Source organism: Taudactylus pleione, unplaced genomic scaffold (assembly GCF_031769625.1).
Source record: "Taudactylus pleione unplaced genomic scaffold, aTauple2 ptg000032l, whole genome shotgun sequence".
Lineage (NCBI taxonomy): Eukaryota > Metazoa > Chordata > Amphibia > Anura > Myobatrachidae > Taudactylus > Taudactylus pleione.
In genome coordinates, this window is record NW_028284434.1 from 25,792,058 (window position 1) to 25,811,139 (window position 19,082).

Consider the following 19,082-nt stretch of genomic DNA (forward strand, 5'->3'; position numbering starts at 1 on the left):
TATAGTAATATTACAAATTGTGCAACAACAGGTGCACTAGTCAGTTTGTAGCTTACAATGAGTACAATTCCAAAACAATAAAGTATTTCCTGTCTGACCAATGAGAGATCTCATGGCTTTCACACCCACCACCAGCAACATTATGATCACGTTTAAAGCCTGTACATGCATGCTGTGGGATGAGATGACGTTTAAATGCCAGGGATTCTGCCAATCCAGACACGCCTGCCGGTGCTGTCCCTTTAAGATGAGCCTGTGAGATGAGCTCGGGCAGTGCCTGACTCTGCTGGAGATAAGAGAGATTGTACAGAGCAGACACTCACAGAGAGTAGCTTTCCCTGGCTGGACGTCCACCGAGTAGCAGAAAGTGGCAACATAGTGTAGCTTCTTCTCTCTGACTCTTTGTTGGCACAACTTCAAGTGGGTACAGTCCATCAAACGACCGAGTGGATCAACTAGATCGCTTAAACTCAGCTGCCTGTTGCAGTTAGCTGTGGGGAGGATTGTGGCTGAAGAGGGGATCTGCGCGATCATCGGTTGACCCAAGCAATCTGATCTGGGCGAGTTAAAGACCACCAAGCCGGGCACCCTCCTGTGTGGAGCTGTAGTGGTAGCACTAGGCATGCTTGCTCTGCTAATTGGGATTATTTGCCTGATCGCCCTGGCCACAGGCAACACTATAAAGACTCAGGAGAAGCCAGGGGAGCGCTTCGTGTGCACTGCCCTCCCTCCCGATGCCACCCCAGGCTGCTCTATGCCAGGTTACATTGGATCCCCGGAAGAGGAGTTGCGATCCACCGTTATCCAGCTGCGGGAGACCATCCTGCAGCAGAAGGAGACGATCGGGAACCAGAAGGAGACTATCCGGGAGCTGACTGCCAAGCTTACACGCTGCGAGAGCCTGTCAGAAGGCGCAGGGCAGGATGGCAAGCATGGCTCGTGGAAAAAACTCTCCGGGAAGTCCGGAGGAAAAGACACCATGGGAGATCTCCCCAGGGACCCCAGCCAGATCATCGACCAACTCAGTCGCACCATGCAGTCCTTAAAAGACAGGCTGGAGAATTTGGAGGTACTTCTTTTTTCTTAATTAAAAAAAAAATCCTTTAAAAGTTCAAATATATTTATTTTTTATTATTATTTTCATCTAAAATGTAAATGGCCTGTTTAAGCCATTGCCTGCGTTTGCCGTCCATTCATATTAAAGTCCCTTAGACAGCTTAGATAGTCATTGGTCACGTTATGATGTAATGCTTACATTCCATTCATATTTTTTTATACGAGATTTAAATATTATTTGGAAATGAAAGCTCTGATACAGTTTCACGTTGTTTATATGGTTTTAAACAGAGCATTGAAATGACATGTTCAGCACATTGGACGGCTCATACGTGTATGTATTACTGCGACATGTGTAAGGTAGTACTGTAGCTTGCTATTGAACTGTCCAAGGTACTGAATTCACAGGTCTTTACAGCCCAATTGTGTTTGCGGTCAAGGCATTTTCATGGACTGTATTGGGATGAATAATTTAGTAAAGCGGAGCCATATTGGAGTACAGCTAGTGAAAATGTTTGTAATGGAATTTGATTATCATGGTACTTTATAATAAATCAATAGGTCATTATTTCTGTGTAATATTTGTATAATTCAAACTCAGCAAATAGTAAGTTTAATAATGATGTTAAATTAGTCAGTAAACACTAAAACAACTTATATGTCCACTTGCCATGAATTACATTGATTTTATTAATGTTCATTAATGCACTACAATATGTACTCATGAATATCTTGTGGTTTGTAAAAGCAAATTAAGGCAGAGTGTCTGTTTACACTATACACAAATGCAATATGTACTAAAATACTGTAGTAAAGCACTAGGAAGTTCTGAAGATTATTAAACAATAAGAATGTAAATGTATATTTAATTATTGATTGCGCTATTAATCCTGTGCTTTGTAGTAGAGATGAGCAGTTTGGTTTTACTCGGTTATGTTCGGATCTCAAAAATGGCCTCCTATGGGCTATCTGACTCTCATGTGCTTTGGATAGCCAGTAAGATAAATCCGAACTAATCCGAACTTGTGCTAATTTGGTGAAAAGAACCTAGTCAAAACCAAACCACTCATCTCTACTTTGTAGTATAGAGCTAGAAAGAATGTTAACTCCATATTGCAAGTTCAGACATTTGCAACAAAATGAGAGGCAATAGTCTATTCCTAAATTCTTATAATCTTTGCATTTAAAATCTTGCTCTTTTGTTCAAAAATACATTATACCTGTTTCATGAAATCCTGCATCACATTCTTTAAGGAATCTAACCTCAACCAATAATTCAGAAGTGTTATAATGTCAAATTAATATCTTCATGCAAAAATGAAACCAAATCTTGTATGACAAAAATATACCATTCACTTTTTATCAGGGACTATACTGTTATTGTATACAATATATTATGTACAACATGTTGAACATTTACTCTGTACATTAGAAGGAATTTATTATATGTGAGAAGTAATATGTAAATTTATAGTCACTAATTATTGACAACTGTTGCAGTTTTATGATTATATAATAAGTTATAATAATAGTTAAAATACACATTTTGCATGGTGATTGACAATTGCAGTTTCTTCATTCATGGATTACATAATGCAAATATATATTCTATTTTGCCTCTGAAGTTAAAATCTAATTTACTGGAATATCAGGAAGGGATAATATCTAAAGCAATATGTCTGCATGAATCAAATGCACTAATTAAGTTGCTTAAATAGGGCAGCTCAGAATGATGTCTTGCTGTGTTGTGTACTCATTATATTCACAACCCCTGTTACTCTATTGGGTATTTCGTAATTCCCAGCGAGTGGCATAGTTATCTCTAATGCCTTTAGAATTGTATGAACACTATAATCGTTGGCATAATCATGTATTTTGGACTGTGAGCCTAGGCAGACACAAACCTGTGGACTGTACATTCTTGAGAGACGTTTCACATAAATAATTTATATCTGCATTGCTGTAATGGTGACATGCATTAGTAGGTAGTGAACATGTAAAATGATTAATTGTTCTTGGCTGAACTTGGTATAACATTGCTCAGCTTCAGTTTAATTGAGCACACAAAGGGTCAATCCATTTTTCTGTAGGGGATGCCAAGGACACATTGCAAGAAGGATTGTGAATTTGGATATCTATCCTTTCTACCAAATGCCTAATTGATTTGTCCTTTTTCTTGAAGCATCAATTGAGATCCAATGTGTCTTATTCGGCTCTGCCGAATGATCTTCGAGAGATACTCCAGAGGAGGCTGGGGGACTTAGAGCATCAGCTTTTAAACAAAGTGGCTGAACTTGAAGATGAGAAGTCACTGCTTCATAATGAGAGTGCAGCACACAGACACAGAACAGAGTCTGCCCTCACTGCTCTCCTAGAAAGAGTTCATGAGCTTGAGAAAGGTAATGCTGTTGAAAGAGTCTCAGTAAAGATAATTTGGGGCTGATGAGTTTGTTTGAGGTGATCTTCTGTATTCTTATCAATAATAGTAAAATCAATCTGATGTAAAGAAGGCACTATAAGTACAACCAATGATATTTTAAAAGTAAACTAAAACCTCATTAAGGTTTAGATGAAAGTCCCCTTATATAAAATAATCACTAATAAGATTCATGAATTTATGAAGGTAGTTATGGGATTTACAGATGGTGTAGATAGAATCGTGCTTTCTGCAGTGCACCACAGTACACATTACAGGATATGACAGCCTCACTCAGGTATATGAGAAAACATTCATAATTATTTTTTAACTAGATGATAATTGGTGAATGAAATCAGTTATTTGTTGTAGTTAAACCATTTTCACCTGTATAAAACATATGCAGGTAAAGCGGTACCTTCCTGTATCTAGTTTTATTGAAGTAGACTGTACATAACCTACTGTACAATGACTTATAGCTTCCACTCATCTTAATGTACATACTGTATGAGTAGCTTTACGAATATCTTGATGAAGGCTATGGTGTCTATTAACTAAGCCTTGGAGAGAGATAAAATTGAGAAAGATAAGTCCCAGCCAATCAGCTCCTGTCAATTTTCAAACACAGTCTGTAAAATGAAAGCTAGGAGCTGATTGGTGAATAGACCCCTATATATCTTATGCATGATAGCGTTCCTATTTCTGAGTTTTTTAAAGAGAACATTTTATAACACCTAATGACTGAGAGCTTTCCTTTATATAAACCTTAATTTTACATGTTATGATTGGTTATAGCTTTAAATAGTTTACAGATATTATTTTTACTTACGTGTTGATGAATGTTACAAGTGTCACTTACATTTTATATATTTATTTGTGTTCAATCATATATTTTTTGTAAAACATAAGACATCTCTTGAACACTGTACAACCATCCTCATCACCAACAATGACACATATGGCAGCCCATGCCAACCAGTGAAAGGCAAAGAAACATACATTAGTCAGTCAATGTACACAGCTCTGATTCAGTTGTTCCTGCTACTATAATTCCAACAATACTCTTTTTTGTGTCAAGCAAGAGAAGCTTGTCTTAACTGCACTGACAGTACCCTCACAGATTTGTAACACATACAGTAGCTAACCACAGGGATGAAGGAAAATTAAAACTCAGAGCTATGTCATTGAAGTGTCCCTGATCAACAAACTATCCAGCAATTACTCATTGAGAGGTGTTGTTCTAACTATGTAGTGTATTCATATAATATAGCTGCAAGCATTACGAGAACTAGAGCCTCAGGTCTTGAATTCAAATATACATTTGTCTGACATATTTAAACCTCAAGGGCCAGTGCAGCAGAAGTTACCACAGGCATTACAGGTAGGATAATTAGAACCTGTATGGAGGCAAGACGTAGCCGGTTGAATAAGAGCATACATGTAATTATATGAACTTTTGCAAGATATAATCTATGGTAAAATATATATAGAGAGAGAGAGAGAGAGAGAGAGAGAGAGATAAATATTCAATAATGAAGCTTTAGTAGAATGACTACTGTGATATCCCCACTTTCCACTATTAATACAATTGCCTAGAACTATTCAGATTTACCATTTTAAAACCATTTTGAATTCCAAAGATGAAGATTTGAGTAATTTGAGACATATTATAAATGCTGAGCATATACAGTTTGTTGATAGTAGGAAGGGGCTTTAGGGTTCTTGGAAACACATGTCTGTTGCCAATTGTATAACCTCACCATCTCATATATCTAGAAATGAATAGCAGGGTAAGTGTTGGGGGAACCAAGCAATTGCAGTGTTTTGAGCCACAAAAGGACTCTTAAAAAAGTAGCCGGTGACTCAACTTGTTGGCTTTTCAATGGAATCGTCTATCAACTTGTTATATGGCTTATAGCTGATTTGGTTCCAGGAGGTACTGAAATCTAGCTGACTTTTTAAGTTCAGTGCAAGAAATCAATTGAACAAAAGGTTATCTGTGCTGACTGAAACAAAATTTGGCTCTGCAAGTTAGACATGACAGATAAGTCTTTCTATATTATACTTGGCAAAGGATAAGGCTCTTCATGTTACTTTCAACAGATATAATTCTTCAGGCTGTGGTATATTTTGTCGTCATCCATCATGTCGACATTCATAATATCAACGTGAGGGTGTTGACATGGTCGAACTATCAACATGCAGCATGTCGATATGCTTGGCATGTTGACATCCCTAATGTCGACATTGATGAAATGTCAACATGATTAGAATGTCATCAAAATGTCCCTAATGGTCTAGTGGTGACTTACCTGGTACGGCTGGTATGCAGCTCTAGTGGTGTCTTCTGGCGGTGATGTCCTGATGACTTCTGGCGTATCAGACGGCATTGAGCATCGCTAACCCAAACCCTCCCTCTAGTGCCTTAGCCTATCCTTTCATCCCCTAGCCTAGCTCTCAACCTCACCCTAGTGCCTAACTCTAACCCTCCACTCCCGCAGCATAACCGTAACCCTCTGGTCCCTGCAGAATGTCAACATTTCACATGTTAACATTCTGCAAATGCTGACATGTTCACTGTCAACATTTCAACAATGTTGACATCATAACTGTCAACATTGTGGTGTCGACATTATGAATACATCACAATTCTTCATGTTTTTATACTTGGAAAAATATATGGATTTACATATTAGGCAATATGTATGGTTCTGTGTGTTTGAATCAGATACAGTGTGGGATAGCATATGGTGGCTGCTACTTTTTTGGAGATGGCCCCTAGATTTTGAGCACATGTGTTGAGACCTGCTCATATTACAGTTACCTGAAGAGTCTGCCTTATTCATTGTTTTCTGAAGTTGGCCTGTACCCATATGCTGCAGCATGGGCATATGCCATCAGTTCCATGCCATGCACATACAGTAAGGCAGGCTCACTTATGGTCTGAAAGAAACTTGATGGATAGATCTTCAGCTAAGAAGTTTTATTTTTAAAACCATGAATTCTCCTTCGCTTCAACTGTAATGGAGAAGGAAGCATGGAGGAAAGAAATGCTAACGTAAAATCCCTCAAAACAATGCATTGGTTGGTTTATGCCATGTGGTACACACATTATGGCAGGCAATGGGGCATGGGAAATTGTATTTAGCTTCTGGATTAAACATTAACTCCGTAGAGGAACTCATCATGATTTTTTCCCAGTGATTCCTCCTAATCAATTTAGGCAGCATGCAGGGTACATTAGTTAAGAGGAGATGTATCAAAACTTCTAAAGATGAAAGTTAAATTGCCCAAAGCAACCAATGAACTACTAGCTATCATTTATCTAGTACATTCTATAAAATTATAAGAAGAATCTGATTGGTTGCTATTGGCAACACCTTTACTTGTCTTTAGAAGATTTGCCTCATCACCCCCTTAGTGTGAGACTGGATGGTTATAATAGGGGCAAACATAAGTGCTGCCCCTGTTTGCTAAAGGCAATCAGTACAAGTTTTGAAAGGAGTTGCCACTCAGCTGATAAATAAAGCTGGATACACACTAGCCATCCTATCTGATGATTGGTAAGTGCATACACACTTACCAATTGTTGGCCTGATGTGTCGTGGCTGAAGTCACAACTGCACGGACATTTACATGTGCCCACCCAGTTGTTATGTCAGTCACCGGTGGCCTCTGCAGCAAGTGTACGGTCAGTCGCCTGACCGCCCTTATACTTATGGGGCCTATAAATGATATGAGACCCATTATCCCATAAATGTTACATACGTAAAGGTTTACATAATGTTTAATTTGAGACAAAGACAAACTCTCCCCAGCCGCTCTCATTAAAATAAAGTTATGTTCATGTCCTAAAATTGTCCAAGTACTAACTATGTTTTACCCACCTCAAATGTACAGTAATACAAATACAATAAAGAGTAAACTCAAATAAATGTCATTGACAAAACACTTTGCCCCTCTCATTTGTGCTGCCTGGTGCTAAGTACTTAATACCATTAGGTTCACATACCATATTCTGTTTGGAGCAGTCAACCAATTTGATATCTACAGTAGGAAATGCTGGGTACACACTTGGCAATATATAGTTTGTTCTATCGATGAGCTATATACAGTATTGCAGGTGCATCAGTGGGTGTGTGCACCCGATATGTCTATGAACGACGTCGTTCACAGACACATCAGGTCAGCCCTACAGCATAGACGATGCCAATATATCTAAAAGATATATCGATGCATCTGCAGGTGTGTACAGGTGACCCGCCGACCGGCCTGTACACTTGGTGCAGGAACTGCTGACACTGAACTCTGAATTGGACAGGCAAAATGCCCTCCCAGTTGTGATATTAGCCTAGACACATCGAGCGGCCAATTGGTAAGTACCGATTGGTAAGTGTATATAGTTTACCAATCGCCCGCTCTGACGGCGGATAGATCCATCATCCTAATGTGTACCCAGCTTTAGATCTCACTATTTCCCTGGTTTCTGTTTGGCACAGTGTACCTATGTTGATTGCATCCTGTTGAATGATACTAGTAAGTAGAAGGGTGGAGAAATAATTATGTTTTCTCTCTGGATTTGTTTGATTATATTTACACACTATATTGCACAAATATTTAGAATAATGTTGTGCGGAAAAAAAAGTACTCTTTGATTACTGTAGCACTCGCTCATCTAATATTGTCATAGCAAAATTGTTTCTTTGAATGTGGTTTTTAAGCTTTTACAAAGGCAATGCTATTTACCTTTAAACACATTTCTCTCTTCGTTGACAGGTAAATAACCCAAAGCATAACATGTTGTGTTCACTCTGTGTGTTAACAGGAAGCAGTGCATTTAAATCACCAGATGATTTCAAGGTTTCCCTCCCGCTTCGTACCAATTATTTGTATGGGAAGATTAAAAAGACTCTGCCTGAGCTGTTTGCGTTTACAATCTGTATGTGGCTGAAGTCCAGCGCATCTCCTGGTATTGGAACCCCATTCTCCTATGCTGTACAAGGACAAGCCAATGAGATTGTACTGATTGAGTGGGGAAATCACCCAATTGAACTATTAATCAATGACAAGGTATGTGCAATCTCTTTTTATAAGAAAAAAAATACATGGTGATGAGATTGTGAATGATAAAAAGTAGAAAGGGCTAATGATAAATAATACTGGATAATTCATTATTTTAATAACTATATATTGTATGATTCATAACACAACACACAGTTTGCTGGACAAAATATGAGTATTTCCATATCTTAAAGATAATGGGACAATTTGCTAATATAGATGCAAAATTGTAACATTCGATAACCTGTAACAACTAATTTGATAGCCTGTAGCTCCCTCTCTACATCACATATCAGGTACAAAGAGGTGCAGTAGTGGTGTGGCCATAATGAGGAAATCAGACTGGCTGGACTCATGTTCTTGCAGTACACTGCACAATAATTGTGCAAACCAACCAACTAACCACTGGTTTGAATAATTAACTTTCAGTGTATAGTACTGAAAGATGATTGCTCACAGCCTGAAACATGCTGATAACTGGCCTGGATCAACCAGTTTGATTATCAAAACTATCCATTCTACCCGACCGTCATTCAGCCAGCTTCAGGCTATGAATGGAAATCACCTCCATATTGTGTAGTCAGAGCCGGATTAATGGTCATATCTGCCTGGAGCTGAAAATGATCAAGGGCCTATTGTGATAAGTGGAGGAGCTGTGACCAGTGCTGTTGGTGGATGTGGATAGTGTGGGCAGTGTGGGCCCAAGTACTGGGGGCGTGGCCTAATCCAGGATGGCCATGCCCCCTTCACAAAAAAAAAATACTGAAAATGTGCAGTCCTGCAAAGGGGGGCTCCCCAAGCACTAAAGGGGGCTATTGGGGCAGTGTGTGGCAAATAGCTGGTATCTGATTGGCGGCTCCCAATGCATCCTCTCTCTTCCGGATCTCTTACTCACGTCACATGTTCCATGTGACTCACATCCTGGGCTCCAGGCCAATCAGGTCCCTGGGGGACCCCTCTAACAAGCCCAAACCCAGGTAAACAGTACCCAACCCCTCTCAGTGCTCCCCAATGATAGTGTACCCCCTACACTATTAGAGCCAATGTCTCCCCATATATATAACAGTAGAAAAATTAAATGCATTTTTAATACTTAGGATTTATGGCCAGCCGTGTGGCCAGCTAGGAAGTTGGTCATAATCAAACTGTCATAACAATGAGCTTATTTTTATTTGGAGCCCTAGGACTGTAGTCCCCTCTGCCCCATGTTAATCTGATCCTGCGTGTAGTCTATGGAGGCACTCCAATAATTGGAGAGTTGGCTCCTCCCCTGTCTCTGTCAGCTGGTCTGCACTATATGGCCAGCTTAAGAAGACAATTGGTTTATTCTCAAGGGAGGATATTAAGAGAAGTTGAGGACTATAACATAGTGCTCTCAGCCCCTTACAGTTATGAATACAATATAAAAACTGGCAATGGAGTTTTGTATGCTGTAACCCAGGTACGATGTATGCACAAGGTCAATTCTCCCATTTTAGCCTTTTACCTGTTTTCCATTGTCTTCACCTGGCATTGAATAAGAGCACAGGTGCAGTCAAAACACGTGCAGGGACTGTACAAAACTATTTGGAGCAACACAGAAAATTCGTGACAGAGTGTAAAATGAAAGGATGACTGTAAATTTCATCTTACATTCTCTCTTTGCATCTGTGTTTCTATGAATATACTGTATACTTTATGCTTCTCATAGGGACATGCATAGTGTACAGTATATATAATTTTATTAAATTTAGGAGCTAGACAGATATATTTGAAAGTATGTAACAATATTAAAGTTTTTTTTGCTAATATAGTCTCAACACATCCACCAGTGCATGTTTTACAGATCTTCTTTAAAGAGCACAGGTCTACTAAACATATCTGATGACTTAGCATCTTTATATCGTTTGAATTATACAACTGATTCTAATATCTTTAAAATATATATCACGGTTGGGTCTATGAAGCTTCCACTACTGCCTAACCTATAAGTTTGCAGAGTTAAAGATGTCTTTTCATTACTAAAATCTGAAGTCATTTAAAAAGATAATAATAATAAGATTAATTTTTCTTATAAATCTTCAAGGATTGCAAAAGAGATGCAGTTCAATTGGCTCTGGCTTACTGATTTGTAATATTATCATAGAGCTTCAAAACAAATACTAGAATAACATGAGACTGTCGACATGGCTGTAATATTGACAGTGAACATGTCGGCATTCACCAGTCAACACTGATGAAATGCTGACATGGTCAGAATGTAAATTTTCTGATTTTGCAGTAAGTGTATCCCTAACCCTGATGCTAACACTAGACCTAAGTCTAAACACTAACCCTAACTCCTAAACCTTACCCTAACCTTTAATGCTAACAATAACCGCTAAACCTAACCCTAACCCATAATGCTAACCATAACTCATAAACCTAAACCTAACCCCTAATGCAAACCATAACTCTTAACCCTAACCCTAACCCCTAACGCTAACCATAACGCCTAAACCTTACCCTAACCCCTAATGCTAACCATAACTCTTAAACCTTACCTTAATCCCTAATGCTAACCATAACTCCTAAACCTAACCCTAACCCCTAATAATAACCATAACTCTTAAACTTTACCCTAACCCCTTATGCTAACCATAACTCCTAAACCTTATCCTAACCCCTAATGCTAACCAAAACTCCTAAATCTTACCCTAAGCCCTAATGCTAATGATAACTCCTAAACCTAACCCTATCCCCTAATGCTAACCATAACTCCTAAACATTATCCTAACCCCTAATGCTAATCAAAACTCCTAAACCTTACACTAACCCCTAATGCTAATCATAACTCCTAAATCTAACCCTAACCCCTAATGCTAACCATAATTCCTAAACCTAACCCTAACTCCTAATGCTAACCATAACTCCTAAACCTAACTTTAACCCTTAATGGTAACCATAACTCCTAAACCTAACCCTAATGTTAACCATAACTCCTAAAACTTACCGTAACCCCTAATGCTAACCATAACTCCTTACCCTAACCCCTAATGCAAACCATAACTCCGAAACCTAACCCTAACTCCTAATGCTTACCCTAAACCTAACCCCTAATCCTAATCATAACTCCTAAACCTTACCCTAACCCCTAATGCAAACCATAATTCCTAAACCTAACCCTAATGCTAATCATAGGCATATTTATAACGGCTGAACATGTGAGGTGCATGCTGTCCCCTGGGTCCAGGGAGGCTTCACACCATACACCCTGCAACTATAATATAATTACCTTGTACCCGCAAGCGGTCCCTTCTCCTTCATTGTGCCATTTTCTCACTGACAAGATGGCACAGCGCAGTGAAAACAAAGACTCTGGCACTGTGCCAGAGCCTTCTCTCTCTTGTGTGCATGTTTCATCTTCCCGAATATCTCTGTGAAGATGGTGGGACCTGCTTGCTTGCACAAAGTAAGATGCGGTCTTTGTGGTGGTGGAGTGCAGCTGCTAAGAGAAGGGTGCGTGCTGCACACAGGCTCCTCGGGTGCTATTAATACACAACTGATGCTCATGTTGACATTTTCCAGGTGTTGACATTTATTATGTTGACATTTTAGCCATGTCGACATCATAACTGTTGACAATCTGGTGTTGACATTGTGAATGTGGACTAAATGATTGCATTCCAAATTACTTAATTACATAATATGTCCAAAAGCCAGTCTATTTGGTGTTCTTTAGAATCTTCAGTAGATAGTGAATTTCCCTTAAAGGAAATGTATGGGTTGAATATAAATCAATGTCATCAACATGTTGATCTTTTTCCAACTTCAACTGAATCTCTTAAAAGCTTGGACCAAGTGAAATAAGTATTTAATTTAGAAATTTGAAGTGACCTATACTCATTAGATAATAATGCATGACTACTGTAAGTCATGCATTTATACAATCTGAGATCCAAGGCTATGAATTTTATTAAAGACCTAAATAAAAATGACAGATGGTTATGCCAGAAAAAGGTGCATCAGATTAATGGTTGCCTTTATTAGATGGAATATCACAAAAGGAGACAAATGTATTGCTATTATATAATAATAATAATAATAATAATAATAATAATAATAATAATAATAATAATAATAATAAATTATTATTAATAATAAATGTTGATAATGGGAATATATTCTTGGTGAAAATATGCAGTCCATTGAAAATCCCACTTGTAACATTTTAAATAAGCTATTAAAATGTTTCTTTTGTGGCACAGAGTCCCTGCAGTCCTGAATAAGATGTGCAGATATGTCTAGATGCTTATATCCAGGGTTGGCCACATAGAGGAGATATGGATCTTATTTGGTGGTTATGTCCCATTATTAAAAAGATTTTATGAACAGTTGATTAAAATGTTGAAATTATCCTTAAACTAAGACAATTAGGGCACCAAATTTCCCGTGTAGCTACTATAACCTATTGGGTAACATGTATGCACACAAACCATGTGACAACACCCCCTCTTCTTACTGTGGGTCCAACAATTCTAATGGCTTTGTTAAGTGGGGAGTGCTCCATGTCAGTCCTCAGTGCATTGAGTGTTGTTTATGATTTTATTAATTCAACCTTTATTTCCCAATATTCCAAAAGGAAAAATCAAGAAAGAAATCAAGAATAAAATAGGTCTTGATCCAGCAACAATCAGCTTTAGCCACGACCATACCGCCTACACATTCAGCCATACTATTCTTGTCAGTGGGAAATCAGAGAGTTCTTAAAAACATGCTCAGATTTTGTATAGTATAAGGAGCCACTTTATTAATTATCATGTTATAGACTTAATAAATCTAATTTCTTAATTCTTAATAATTAAAATTATTTTCCAACGTGATGTATGAAAAAGTAAATGCAGGTACATGGACTGATTGCTAATGTGTTCAATTTACTTTTACGTTCGGGGGCGGTCATGTTACTGTGCATGTTCGGTCAACAGACGTACATGTGCAAGTGCCCATTACTGGGTGAATTGTAAATTGTGTGATCTGCAGCCCATAGTCTACAATGGCTGATGCTATCTAAAGATGGTGATAGCTACTGAGGCCAAATGGAGCTTGGTAAATCTCACAATATAGTAGCCACCATAGAAACCTATCTTTGATACTTGCTACGGTAACCCCTATATATTCTACATCCTGAGGATGCTTATATTTATTTTGTGGGTTTACCCAGAAAACACCAATTTTTGGGGAACTTCCCACAAAATGAGTTTCAAAAATATGTCCCTAAGGGGCATATTTATTGATTTATGAGTTTTAAAATGATAATTATAATTTCTTATAGCTGCTTGCTGTGTCTCTGCAATAAGAATTAAGTATCACCCAAATTTATTAAAACATGCATGCAGAGACAGGGGATGCGAAACCCTCTCCTGGAAAGTATTGCAGACTGGGGCCAAGCTTCAAAATGCTTTGCATTCTGGAGCTTGGTGAATTCGCCAGATATCTTCCCCCCCTAGAAACACCCAGGATTCATTAGCATATCTCTTAGGGTGGGTACATACCTAAACGACCGCCAATCGTGCCGATGTTGAGGGCTATTTGACTTCACCCTGGACATCGCATGATTGCCGGTACACACTGCACGATTTAATGAATGAAGGAACGAATGCTTGTTCCATCCTTCATTAATATGTACGGCGCCGCCTCCGTTATCGTGTGCAGCACAGCCAATCACAATATAACGCATGGGACCACGGGAGTGTGCAAATCGGACATACACACTGCACGATATGGCCGATTTGTCTTTCTGATTTGGCTAAATCAGCCAAAATCAGGCCGATAATGTGCAGGTGTGTATTCACAGTAACGGTTGTAGCATGTGTGGTGCACATGGGTTCCTGGGTCCAGGGGGGACCACATCATGCACCCATATAATTATACTCACCTATCTGGAGTCCCACGTTGGCACTACAGCAGCAGCAGAAATCACCTGGAAAATGGTACATGCACAGTCGAGAAGTCCCCGGGAATATGGTGCAGGCGCCAGGTTCCTGAAGACCTGCACATGTGCAGTAGAGTCCTACACAATACTAGAGTCTACTGCTTCACAATGAGGAGGGTGCTCACATGGAGCCTGCACACGGTCTCCCTCCTCTCTTAAACCACCCCTGCCGGGGTTGCTTACTATTTTGCCGGTACGCCTCGAAAGCAGGTGTTTTTTGGGAGATATACCGAAAATATTTGTTGACAAATATGCCCCCATATGTTTATACACTGCCTGCATCAGTAAACATTATTTGTTCTGGTTGCTGTGGAGCCACTTTAAGAAGCATTAGACAGGAGGCTTAAGCAATGAATAGGTTAAATCTGCATTATTTACAATGGTAAAGGTTTGTTTGCATGGTACAAATGTTGTGTTTTCTCACTGCTTATTAAGCCGGTAAACACATCATTCCATAATGTGTAGTAGCAATGTTGCTAGGAGACCCCCAGTACCATTCAGATGGTCTGCGTTCTATCAGCTTATCAGAAATGCACACAGATCTCGCAAGCTGCTGTAAATGTATGCTTCTCAAACGTATTCTCAGGGCTGCCAGCATTTGTGGACCACTCAGTGCTTTAGAAATCCACATCTCAATAAAGAGATACAATTCCATTAGGAAACAGAAAAACAGCAATATGTCTTTTATGATGAACGTTACATACTGATTATCCTGTAGAACTGTTGGAAGAGGACTGAGCATAGCGTAGGAATTTTTACAGACAGGAAATTGTTGAAAATGAATGAATATTTATGTGCAATAAATGTCTAATGTAGTGGTGACTATCTTCTTGGTAAAACTTATCATTTATGCATGTATTACACTCATATACAGTAAGGGACCGATGCTGTGTTGGACCTACATCAGTTTATTTGCCACAAAAAAGGCAAATAGGTACTGCGCATATTCCATAACATAAAGGTGCGCAAATGTCCAAATGCAGACTTGGGGCCCATTTGAGAGGTGAACGCAAATGTTCTGCGAAAATAAATGCCACAGGAGGCTTCTGGTGTAAAAAAGACGCACACTGCTGGTCTGATCCAATGCATTAGAAGATGCTGCATCGGATCAACATTGAGACCATCGGCTGCAGCATCGGACCTCTAAGTAACAGTCAAGTTACTCAGAATGCCTGGCAAAACTACGCTGTCAGGGCTAATGAAACTGAATACTAGGATGCAGCCAATGGTTTTGGCATGTCCAGGAAATGGGGCTGTCATGCTCCCCATTTCTGTCCCAAAACACCTGAAGCTTGTCAATCAGGTTTCGGTTAACAGTGCACTTCGATCGGAGCCTTAGCACTATTGAGAGACATGCGCACTGCGGCTCCGGCACATGCGTAGTCATGAAAACATCGATCAATTACCACTGCAATAGGACTTTTTCAGCCCCTTGCTCTCATCTTACATTGGTTACTCCTTATGACTGGAATAATGGAGGAAGGGGGGGCCACACAGTCCAAGTACCAGTATTAGATTAACAAAGGAGCTCACCATCATTGGGGCGCTGTGGCATACACTATGTGAACTGGGGTTTCTGCCTGGTATGATGTTAACTGTGGGCACTACAGTGTATTTAACACATTTGAGGTGTTGGGAGTATTTGAATGTAATACTTGTTATGATATCCAATGCCTACTTCATGTGAAAAAGTCTATAACCAGGCTAGCGAGATCTTCTGCCAATAACAAATGCCCGTTGTTCCCTTAGAACTGGGATACGTTCACCGGTACTTAGGTGGCCACCTGGACTTATAGCTCGAGGTAGTAGCAATTCACATGGAGGAGTATAAGGATACAATGGTGAGAGCAACAGTTGGAATGGAGACTTAATCGTGGATAGTAGATATGAGAATAGAACCAGAATAGGAAGTGGTACACTATCGATGCAGCAAGAAGCTGGTTCAAGATGTTGTTGGTAGTAAATGTGGTATGGTTATAAGAATAGAAAAGGCGGCTTGAGGCCCGTACTGAAGAGTCAATTAATTGATTTAGCTTTGAGAGCTGTTGTTGTGACTTGGAGCCCGTACTGAGGAGAGGAAGATATTTGAGTTGGCTTTGAGAGTCGATGGTGTGGCTTGGAGCCGATGCTGAAGAGTTAGACAATTGATTTGGCTGTGAGAGCCGATGTTGTGGCTTAGAATCCGTACTGAAGAGTTTGACAATTGATTTGATTTGGAGAGCGGATGTTGTGGCTTAGAATCCGTACTGAAGAGTTTGACAATTGATTTGCTTTGGAGAGCCGATGTTGTGGCTTGAGCACTGAACTAGATACAATGTCCTGATAAATAGTACACAGATTTGAGTATGAGTTTATGTACAAGTTAGTGTACAAATTAGCATCCAAAGTTGCATAGGTTTGAGTACAAATTTATGTACAGGTTGGTACAAATTAGCATACAAAGTCCTGACGGACAATACATAGGTTTGAGTGCAAGTTTGTGTACAGGTTTGTGTACAAATTAGCATCCACAGTCCTGACGGAATATTAATAGGTTTGAGTACAAGTTTGTGTACAGGTTGGTACAAATTAGCATCCAAAGTCCTGATGGACAATACATACATTTGAGTACAAGTTTGTGTACAGGTTTGTGTTCAAGTTAGCTTCCAAAGTCCTGACAGACAGTACATAGGTTTGAGTGCAAGTTTAGTGTACAAGTTTGTGTACAAATTAGCATCCATTGACCTGCCGAGAATGCTGATTCAGCTTGGAGGGCCGTCACTGACTGTACAGCTAGAAAGCCACAGGTGGAATAACGAAGCTGGAGCACAGCGCGGAAGTTGATGGTGCAGCTAGGGAGCAGTAGGAGAGGCCACAAAAGCCGGGGAGACAGCTGGGAGACAAAACCGAGGAGACGGAGATCCTTCCAGCAGAGTCGACAGGAAACTGCTCGTGCCGCTGAGCCTAGAGAACCCACAGGAACGCTATAGTCGACGAGGCCGCAAAAGTCCAGTGTGTACAAATAGGAGGTCGGACCAATCAAACTGCACTGAGGATGATACATCACTTCCTGAGGTGTGCCAATCGCCTAGCAACAGAAGAAACTGGAGTAACCCCGTCCTGACTGGGAAATCTGCTTGAAGGAGATAAGTCGTGACCGCGACTTGTAACAATACTTTTTAATAACATTGCCAGCATGTCAAATTGTCAGATCTCTAGGAGGGGCCCCCACAAGTTATTTTCATTGGGTCCTTCACAAACCTTTTCACTAACAAATCAAAATATACAGTATATTAAAAAATATTATTGTGCCTATGACCTGCCGGACTGTAAGTGTATCTGATGTGTACCTGACATAAATGAAGAATTAGATACTGAATACAACTGAGCAGTAAGCTACAGTAAGTGCATCTTTTTTTAGTCTGGATTTGTTTGGACCCGTAAGTGCCCTACATAACAGAAGCCCCTAAATATTTAAACTAATATTGTTTAGTGCATACATGTATGCCATATGGGATTTTTGCATGCAGAGTTTCAGCAGATGAATTGCAGTGTAATTCTATAGGATCACTTTAAAAACTAGTTTGTTTATTTGTTTTTTGGTTATAAAGATGCGTCACTCTCACATGCCAATGAAATCAAACTCATTAATTTGTAAGAATATTATAAATTACTATTTGATATGTGTTTTTGTTGTTCCACTAAAATTAGAGCTGTGCGGTTCGGTTCTCCAGAAATCCGAATCCACCCGAATTTCATGGATCCGGGCAGATCCGAGTCGCATTTCTAATCTCCTGAGATCCACATAAATCCTGAGCCGCAGTTCAGATCTTCCATTTTTAAATCCAAATTTCTGATTTTTCATTGCAAAAAATTACATGATTTTAGCTGTTTTTGTAAACTATCAGTTCTTTTTTTTAACAAAATCCAGATCCAAAACCAAAACACTTCAGGGTGATTTTGCAGAACCAAAACCAAAACATGAAGATTATTCCAGATCTAAAACCAAAACCTGGGGGTCAGCGCACATCTCTAACTTAAATTATAACATTTTTTGGAGAACTGAGATTTTGTTCCAGTTACACACAGTTTCAGCAATACCTAGTCTAATCCTGAGGTATGTGTTATTTGTTAACATAAAACAGTGCAATTTATAGAGCACTTAATTGTCTGTCTCTTAAACTGCATGTTCTTTTGCGGAGGGACTAGTATAATTACCTCATCTCTCCAATAGTCTCATATATTGGATAAAGAATATCTATGTTAGGAAGGATATAAAAAAATTGCAGGGAAAAGTGTGTAACAAGGAAAGGTGACATGATGGCAGAGAAAGAAAGGGCTGCTGTATTGTTACAGATTCTAAGACTACACAGCGAGTCTTTCTGTGAATAAAGGAATACAATGACATTCATATTGTGCATGTCTCTGTAAAGATTTACAAACCTTAAGAGTCCAAAATTCCAGCCATCTCATGCCAGTTGTTGCATACCTAGTTTTCCACTGAAGCACTTGGATCTAAGGGCCATAAATGGGCCAATATACAGTATATTTTGTGTTCACTGTATATCACTAAGAGGTACTCTAGCAAATAAAGATTCACCTAACATTTGCTTTGATAAT

At 39.3% G+C, this 19,082-nt stretch overlaps 1 protein-coding gene across 1 annotated transcript in view; it reads left to right on the forward strand.

The window, feature by feature from the left end:
* The first annotated feature begins 209 nt into the window (after nt 1-209).
* The window catches only part of NPTX2 (neuronal pentraxin 2), a 30,428-nt gene continuing 11,555 nt past the window's right edge, over nt 210-19,082 (forward strand). The window contains exons 1-3 of the mRNA XM_088451970.1: nt 210-1,069; nt 3,239-3,455; nt 8,298-8,542. Of these exons, the coding sequence (XP_088308096.1) occupies nt 623-1,069; nt 3,239-3,455; nt 8,298-8,542 (909 nt within the window). The 5' untranslated portion in view covers nt 210-622. The remainder of the gene's footprint in view (nt 1,070-3,238; nt 3,456-8,297; nt 8,543-19,082) is intronic.